General features: G+C 41.3%; 1 protein-coding gene across 1 annotated transcript; it reads left to right on the forward strand.

Annotated features, from left to right (window-relative positions):
* Positions 1–3,468: 3,468 nt before the first annotated feature.
* PATE3 (prostate and testis expressed 3) lies at positions 3,469–6,116 on the forward strand. Its single transcript, XM_026505466.2, has 3 exons — positions 3,469–3,472; positions 5,043–5,162; positions 5,992–6,116. Exons 1-3 carry the CDS (start codon positions 3,469–3,471, stop codon positions 6,114–6,116), a joined length of 249 nt encoding a protein of 82 aa, XP_026361251.2.
* The last annotated feature ends 3,246 nt before the right edge of the window (positions 6,117–9,362 follow it).

Raw genomic sequence — 9,362 nt, forward strand, 5'->3', positions numbered from 1 at the left:
CATCAGGGGCTTCTGGGTGGCTCAGTTAAGCATCCACCTTTGGCTCAGGTCATGATCTCAGGGTTCTGGAATCGAGCTCCACCTTGGGCTCCCTGCTCAGTGGGGAGTCTGCTTCTTCCTCTCCTTCTGCTCCTTCTCCCTAATCCCTCTCTCTCTCTCTCAAATAAATAAATAAAATCTAAATTTAAAAAAAGCAATCAGGGGCGCCTGGGTGGCACAGTGGTTGGGCGTCTGCCTTCGGCTCAGGGCGTGATCCCGGCGTTATGGGATCGGGCCCCACATCGGGCTCCTCCCCTGGGAGCCTGCTTCTCCCTCTCCCACTCCCCCTCCTTGTGTTCCCTCTCTCGCTGGCTGTCTCTATCTCTGTCAAATAAATAAATAAAATCTTAAAAAAAAAAAAGCAATCAATCAGAAGCCAGCAGATTCAGGAAAAGTTCTTTACCTACCCCTCAACAGCCTGAAAGAATGTAGATGGAGACCTGCTCCAGGAAGAGAGCTATCACTGTTGATAAAACTGCACTATGGTAAGAACTAGGTTTGGTAGATGGGGAGGAACCTAACCCTCTATGTCCCATTGTTTCTAAATGGCCCAGCAAACTTCTGTTTACCAAACATTTACTTTTTTATGTTCCAGTAAATTGTATTCCTTTCCTCTGAAGTCCCAGACTCCTACCCCCTTCTCCTTAGTTTGGGTGGACTTATATACCTCATTTTGCCTACCTGGATTTGGAATTTCCATGTCTGAGTGGATTCCCCATATGTATGCTATTAAATTTGATTTTTCTCCTGTTAATCTGTTTCATGTCAATTTGATTCTTGGTCTGGCTAGAAGGACCTTGAAAGGGACAGAAATTCTTGCTTCCCGACAAGAGGTTAATGGAAAATACAAAATTTTCTACCAAGGTTCATAGAACCCATGAAACGAAGAGGACGCTAGACCCCATATTAATAAATTTTGCTCAGGAATGAAGGTAAGGTGCTGACAAAAATCTGCAACTCACATGCATAAGATCAGTCCATAAACAATTCTGCAAGGGTTTTTTGAAACTTTTCATTACACTGGGACTTTTCACCTGAAGTATTATGTTAACAGCAATATTGTGAATGAAGCCAGAATTTTAGTGACATGATCTATGCTTGAACCTCCGCTGGGCTCCTTGATAGACACTTCACCACCAGGGTGTTGTGAGGGCTCCATGAAATGATCTAAGTAGAAGTGCTTAGCCTCATGTGTGGCACATAGCAAGCACTCAATAAATGTTGGTTTTGTTCTTCGTTCCTTCACCTCTTTTCCCACCAGCCATTGGATGTGTGAGGGTGACTTCCCTGGGCCCTGCAAACAGGCTCCTTTCCACCAGACTTTTTAAACAATCATTATCTCACACTCTAGTCTCTGTACACACTCTGGAAAGCCATTGCTGCCCCTGGGAGCCCAGGAACAAAGTAGCCCGATTTCTGACTCTATGCCAAGGTCCATTCCCCAAAACAAAGAGCAGCATTTAGAAGCACAAGTTAAGAGGGTTGCTCACCTGTGGAATCGTCAAGATCTGTTACCTACCCTGAAGCCAAGAAAGACCATGAATATGAGGACACAATGTTCTGCCTTCTCCTCCTCAGAGCAGGGCAAATGGCATCTATGCTGAGTAGATGGCCGTCTTGTCATGGAGTGCATTAATTTGGGACTCTGTATCAGTGGGATAGTGGATGGTGGTATCAGGTGAGGTTTAGCCTTCATTCATTCCCTCCTTCATTTAGCCATCACGTGTTCCGCACATCATCATGTGCCAAGCAAACTGCTAGGTCAGAATAACAGAACTTAGTACCCAACCTCATGATTTACATTATGAAACCATAGAATGTTGAAGTTGTAAGGGGCCATAAGAATGGCTGAAGTCTAACATCACAGATAAATGGCTTGCTAAAGATGCCGTGAATTACGTAGTAATCAACCAAAGGTTTCCAGACTCCCAGGAAAATCCTCTTTCTGTTGTACCACACTGCCTCTAGTAGGTTCTAATACTTATTCTTTCCTATGTCGTGCTAAATGAAGAAAGAAATTGTTTTCAAGAGAAAATCTGATGGATAAGGTACTGGCGGAAGATGAGGAGTAAGTCAGAGGACCCCAGTGTTTGGGTAGAATTGCAAAATTTCACAATCCTAACTGGAACTAATCCAGTAGAAGAGAGATTCAAAACTCAGTGGGCCTTTCGGAAAGCAGCTGCCATGGAAAGAGTAGGCCCCGAAAACCAACTGCTGTTTAACATAGAATGTCCTTTGCTTCCTTTGCGATGGTTTTAAACAGATAAAGCAGAGAAAATGGGTGACAAAGGAAATGCTCCAATGGCCTTGTAAACCCAAGCACCAAAGGCTCAGGGCTTTGCCTTCTTGATAAGCCTTTGGAAAGTCCTGAAAAATGCCATTCAGTTTCTAAGATGCTCTCCTGAAATATGACAGAATAGAAAATTAGATTCAGTCTTGCTCTCCATTCTGCAATCAATTCTTTTCAAAGAAACCAATTCCCTGACTAAGGCTTTTGGCTCTCTTCTTAGGCAAAGATGGGCTCCACACTCTGAGTGGTCATAGAAAAAGAACATTGTAAATTCTGTGGCATTTGAACTAAGACCTATGTCCTCCAATCTTCACCTGATGTCTAAAAATGTCAGACTTGATATGTTTTAGTGAACATATTGTTCCTACAAGAAAGAAGATGTTGTTAAATTAGTTCTGTATGGAAGATTCCTAATATTTCTAGTCAAGGTGCCATCAGCTCACTGATAGGTTTAGGAGCCCTAGAATGCCAGGACTGGCCATGGTTTCCCAGAACTTTATCCATGGTGAACCTTAACTGAGTTAACTTTTGTAGAGACAGATACCTAAATCATAGAAAAACCAGCTGGATCACAATGTAAGTTTGGTAAAGATCATGTTGTGTGATAATTCTAGGGGGGATTTCATAGCCCTACAGAATAAATAGTCTCTGGCTGTGGAGAACAGATTTCCATGAAGGTGAAGTAGTCCTGGGCTGAGAATCAGAAGTTCTAGGTTGAAGGCCCAGCTTGATCATAGATTATACATATTTTCATCTCTTTCACTCTCCTGTTTCTCATCCATAGGGTGAGGAGCTACAGGAGCTTTCCTGACTTACACATTATTCTACTTTCACACGTGGGACTAGGCCTGGCACACAAAAGATCCCAGTAAATGTCTGTTGAATGTAAATAAATCTCCAAGAGGCAGGGCCGCCTGGGTGGCTCAGTCGATTAAGCATCTGCCTTCAGCTCAGGTCATGATCCCGGGGTCCTGGGATTGAGCTCCACATCGGGCTCCCTGCTTAGCAGGGAGTCTGCTTCTCCCTCTTCCTCTCCCTCTGTGCTCTCTCTCAGATAAAAAAAAATAAAATCTTAAAAGTCTCCAAGAGGTACTGAATCAAGGTGGTTACAAGTGTGGCCTCCACTCACTATTGTAATCATGGGTAAGTTGCTAGACCTCATCAAGCCTGTTCCCTCTCCTGTAAATTAGGATAAGAATGATAATGTCATAACTCTAACAATAATTACTATGAGAAAGATTTTATTTAAAAAAAACAAAGCTTAACGTAAACCCCCAAATTTACTAATTATCATTATACTTTGCTATGGGGTAAACAGAGAATAATCTGGAGCTACCAGAGGAAACCTTGTGTGACTGATTCCCTTTAGGCATGAATAATCCCTACCCTATGATGAAGGTTTCGTCCCTGTAGCCTGAAGAGCTGTTCTTGCAGTTCCTGGCTTCTCCTGTGCAAGGGACTTCTGGCTCAGGATGGACAAACACTTCTTGATGGTTTTCTTCCTTTGCTGCTTCATTGTAGGTGAGTCACAGACCTGAGACGTGGGCTCCAGAGACAGGCTGTAGGGAGCCCCTGGAAACTCTGCATGTACTGTAGGCACCCACAGAGGGCTGAGCCTTGACCACATTTATGAGGGAGAGGAAGCCATTCTTCAGAATGCTCCTTCTGCCTTACAGGCCATCTTTTCTGACCTTCTCAACATTCTGCCATTCCTCACCAGGGGCTCAAGCCTCTATGGCTGCCCCTTGGTACTCTTTCTCCATTCTGTCTCTACCATTCCCCATAATTCAAAATCCTAGCAAGATTTTCCTGAGGACATCCTTTCATTCATAAATCTGTATCCCATTCGCTGACAGAGCTGGTCAGCCCATAATGGATAATTCTGTAGTTTGTTTAAGTGCTGAACAATGGCTTTTGATACACTTACAAGGGACTTCACATGAAAACAAATTATTATAGGAGAGGAAATATTGGATGCTCTAGAATCAGATTTTTAAAAAAATGCTTTAGTCGCTGTCTTAAAGTCTCCGTACCTCTGGTTGCTCATCTGAGAAATGGGGAAATACTTACAAAGCTTTTGTGATGATTAAATCAGATACAAAGTGAGAGAACATGGCCCAAATGAGATGCTTAATAAATGTTACTTTCTTTTTGCACCTAGGTGCACCAGGGAGAGGTTTTTTGTTTGTTTGTTTCTTTTATTAAACCTGTATTTCGATTAGCTCATCCCACAACACATGTTACTGTCATAATTTATGAGGACTTTACATAGATTCAGTTCAAAGTTCAAAATTACAGAGTACATTACCTAACAGTATCTTAAAGCAGCAAATGTTAGCAACATAAGCTTGGGTAAAATATTTAAAGCACTCACCCTCATTATTACACTCCCGCCTATCTACACTGCTGTCAGGTAGGCTAGGCCATCATTCATAGAGCCATTTCAAAGCTGGAAAAACCAATGCTATTGCTCTAAGTAATCCAGGTGAAGAGGGCTGAAATAGGGACCAGAAGAATCCTTTTCTTCTCACAATGGCATTTCTCTGGGTTATGAAGTTGGTAAGAGCTCCCAACCATTTACTACCTGCTCTTCTACCCACCGCCAGCTCTTCATCCACCCCTTGCACCCCACCCCCCACCTCCCACAATCTCGATAATTCCAGCTCCTTCCAAAGTCCACCTGGTCTCACAGCAGCTCTATGCCCTCCAGCAGCAACGTCGCTGAAGTGCATGACCTGCCACCTTCGCACACGGACAGATCGCTGTAGAAGAGGCTTTGGCTTCTGTGTTGCTCAGAAGTTCGAGTCATGCATGACTTTAAAGATCTTCCAGGGTAAGTTAGAGGGTCAGGGGAGGCCTGACATTCTTAGGAGAGTACTTCAGTAATTTCATAACATACCCTGATCTTCCAGGGTAAGTTAGAGGGTCAGGGGAGGCCTGACATTCTTAGGAATGTCAGTAATTTCATAACATACCCTGACATTCCCCTGACATTCTTAGGAATGTCAGGGTATGAAATGTCAGTTATGAAATTTCTGAAGGAGAGTACTTCAGTAATTTCATAACATACCCTGATCTTCCAGGGTAAGTTAGAGAGTCAGGGGAGGCCTGACATTCTTAGGAATGTCAGTAATTTCATAACATACCCTGATCTTCCAGGGTAAGTTAGAGGGTCAGGGGAGGCCTGACATTCTTAGGAGAGTACTTCGGTAATTTCATATCTCCACTCAGGCTAATCCAGGAGAGGACCCAAATAGCAGAATGCTCCTGAGCTCAGGTCCCTGTGCATGCAGACAGAAGAGGACGGGGGAAGATGAGACAGGAGGAAGGAGATGGTGGTTCTATATTCCCAATAAAACTGACCAAACAGATTTGAACTCTGAAGACACCAAAGCACTGGTTGCTAATCTTCTACCAGGAATAGGAATGAAGCAGCTGTAGAGAATTAAGGGTCGTTAGGGACCTCAGGCAAACAACCATGAAGGGGGCCAGTGATTTCTACAACTTCCTGCCTCCGTCCTTTTGGTAGGTATAAGCTGCGAAGCCATTCCTAAACCCACCCTGATGCCTAATTAAATTTTCAGACAGGACTGGTGCCAGGTTGACCTGTCTTTACAGAACTTGGGTCACTGGGTTATTTTCTATGTTCCTTCTTATTACAGGTAACATTCTACAGTTATCATATATGGTGTGTCAGAAATTCTGCAGAGACTTGACCTTTGATCTCAACAATCGGACTTATATTCATAAATGCTGCAAGCACAATTTTTGTAACCTCAAAATCTAAAATACTGGCCCTCCTGAGGTCTCAAGTCAGAATGTTGTCAACGTTTCTCCCCCTTCGTGCTCTGCGTGGCCTCGCCTTCCTACCTTGTCCATCTTTGATGTACTGCAGCTCTCTTTCTTTCAGTGTCATCCTTCCTCATGCCTCCAGCTAGGTTTCTACCTCAGTCAGAGGATAATGATCCTGAACAACAGATTTCTCCCATGACAGGGAATGGCATTTCCATACTCCGAGAAGCCTGTCCCAAGAGGCTCTGTACAGCAAAATTTAAAACATGACTGCTCCCAAACCTTACGATTAGCTTAAATTAGTTGAGGCGGACTAGAAACACTTCAGCTGAAAGTTCACAAATATTTGAATCTAAAACGCCCATTTATTGTTTACTATAACTAAGCAGAAATTACAGCAAAATGGATGGTGGACACTTGAGATTTGCCTCTATGGACACATTATTTTCCCAAGTGGACAGTGTTCACTTCAAACTCAGTTATGATTTTCTTAGCCTTTGCAGAGTACATCCATATACAATGTCAGTACAAATCGGAAAATAAGGAAAATCCTGCCTCTGTGATAGTCACAGCTCATGCACGGCCGCTTGGAGGTCTGTCAAGATGTACACTCAAGATACATGGCAACTCTCCCTTCTTCTCCTTCCTCTCCTAATCTGCTCCTTTCCTCTTTTGCTATCCATTTCCACTATCACCTCCCCAGCAACCCACACCATTGCTGTACAAATTCTCCCGCTCTGAATACCCAAGTCACTTTATGGATACTTTTTTTGACACTCTCAATGAATCATTTCTCTGTTTATCTTATTTACCCCAGTATGTTACAAATCACAGCAAGAACAGATCCCTGTCTTACTCGTTTCTGCTGCCGTTAGCTGGCCAGTGAAAGTTTATTGCATTTAATTGAATGGCCAGTAATGTTGATGCAATTCTTCTTGTGCATCTATTTAGTTTACAGGACTTATGATGCTTTTATGCTTTTTCTGGCTACATACCTATTTTCTTGCGTACTAGGAATGGTAATCTCTACTTCTTACCAAACAAAGAATGTTCACTATACTAAGTGTTTTCCTTGAAGCAGATTATGCAAAAGACATTTCTTTTTGTGGGACACTTTAGTATTCAAATATCTTTAAAGATTTTTTAAAATTTATTTAACAGAGAAAGAGAGAGCAAGTGAGCACATGCAGGCGGAGTGGCAGAGGGAGAGGGGGAAGTAGGTTCTCCGCTGAGCAGGGAGCCTGACATGGGGCTTGATCCCAGGACTCTAGGATCATGAACCGAGCCAAAGGCAGATGTTTAACTGACTGAGCCACCCAGGCACCCCAGTATTTGAATATCTTAACTAACAATTACTTTTGATGGGATTCTTCCAAAACTTATTAGCTAATCTTACTTCAAAATTCATAATCAATACTACCATTATAAAACAGAAATGTAAGTTTAGAAAGGGTAATTTGACCCAACATATTGGAAATACCTGAAGGCACATGTTTTCCTAGTTTTATTGATGTCAAGATTGATCACACAGATATTTTTGATCTCAGATTTATTTTATACAATATAAAGTTTCCCTTCAATCTTTTATCTGACAGCTTTAGCCTCCATCGATTATTATTAACTAGATCTAATATTCATTATGAGTTGAAATATAATTACTTTATCTTCTTTTTTTTTAGAGAGGGAGGGGTGAGGGGCAGAGGGAGAGAGAGAATCTTAAGCAGGCTCCACACCCAGCACAGAGCCCAATATGGGGGCTCCATCTCACAACTCTGAGATCATGACCTGAGCCGAAATCAAGAGTCTGATGTTTAACTGAATTAGCCACCCAGCCACCCCTAATTACTTTATCTTCTTAATTGAAGTATAATTCATATATAATAAAATAAATATATGTTAAGTATATGGTTTGATGTGATTTGAGAAAAGTATAAACCTATATAGCCACCATCCCAGATAAAACACAGAACATTTCCATTAACCCAGCAAGTTTCTTCAGGTAACCACCCACTCTCAAAGTTATTGTTCTTCTATTACCATAGTACAATTTTACCTGTTCTTGAATTTATGAACTTGAACAAATGAAAGTACACACAAACTACTCTCTCAAGTCTGGCTTCTATAGCTCACCAGATATTTTGAAGATTAATGCATGTTTTTGTTTACACCAAGAATTTGTTCTTTTTTCCCCCCATTGTATACATATACAATAATTTATTAAATCAATTCTCGTATTGATGGACATGAAGTTGTTTCAAGGTTTGGGCTATTATAAATAAAGCTACTACGGACATCCTTGTAATAAGAGTTTTGGTGGACATACACATTCATTTCTCGAGTAGTAAATAAAAGTAAAATTCATTAGTCATAGGGTAACCATATAGGCATACACATAATTTTGAAAGAAACTGCCAAATAGCTTGTGAAAGTGGTGATACAAATATATAGTTCTACCAGCCCTGTATGAGAGTTCCACATACCTCCCATCACCAATTATTATCAGTCATTTAAATTTTAGCTATTCTAGTGGTTGTAAAGGATATCTTGTACTTTCCTGATGATTAATGGAATTCAGCCACTTTTTATGCCCCAGTTAGAAAATAATTCATGCATGTTTCCTTCTAATACTTACATTTAAATTAACACTCAACTTCTCCATTTGGAATTTATCCTTGTAAGAAACTGATCCAATTCAGTGTATTTCCACATAACTACCCAATTAGCTCAATGATATTTATTTAAAAGTTTATATTCTTTTTTTTTTTTTCCAAAGATTTTATTTATTTATTTGACAGAGATAGAGACAGTCAGTGAGAGAGGGAACACAAGCAGGGGGAGTGGGAGAGGAAGAAGCAGGCTCCCAGCAGAGGAGCCTGATGTGGGACTCGATCCCAGAACGCCGGGATCACGCCCTGAGCCGAAGGCAGACGCTTAACCGCTGTGCCACCCAGGCGCCCCTAAAAGTTTATATTCTTTGCAACTAATTTGAGATGCTCCTTTCATAGTACACTGCATTTCCATTAGCACGAATACTAATTCTGGGTCCTCTACACAGTTAAATTTTTCTATCCATTACCTCTTCTTATAACATGCACAAAGAACAAATTCAAACTGAATTATAAGTTGAATATGAAAAGTACACAATAAAACTAGAAGAAAGTGTAGCATGCATTTATAACTTTGGAAGAGGCAAAGATTACTTACTTAAACATAACCTAAAAGCAAAGCCATTTTTAAAAAA

The sequence above is a fragment of the Ursus arctos genome, unplaced genomic scaffold, assembly GCF_023065955.2.
Source record: "Ursus arctos isolate Adak ecotype North America unplaced genomic scaffold, UrsArc2.0 scaffold_22, whole genome shotgun sequence".
In the NCBI taxonomy this organism is placed as follows: domain Eukaryota; kingdom Metazoa; phylum Chordata; class Mammalia; order Carnivora; family Ursidae; genus Ursus; species Ursus arctos.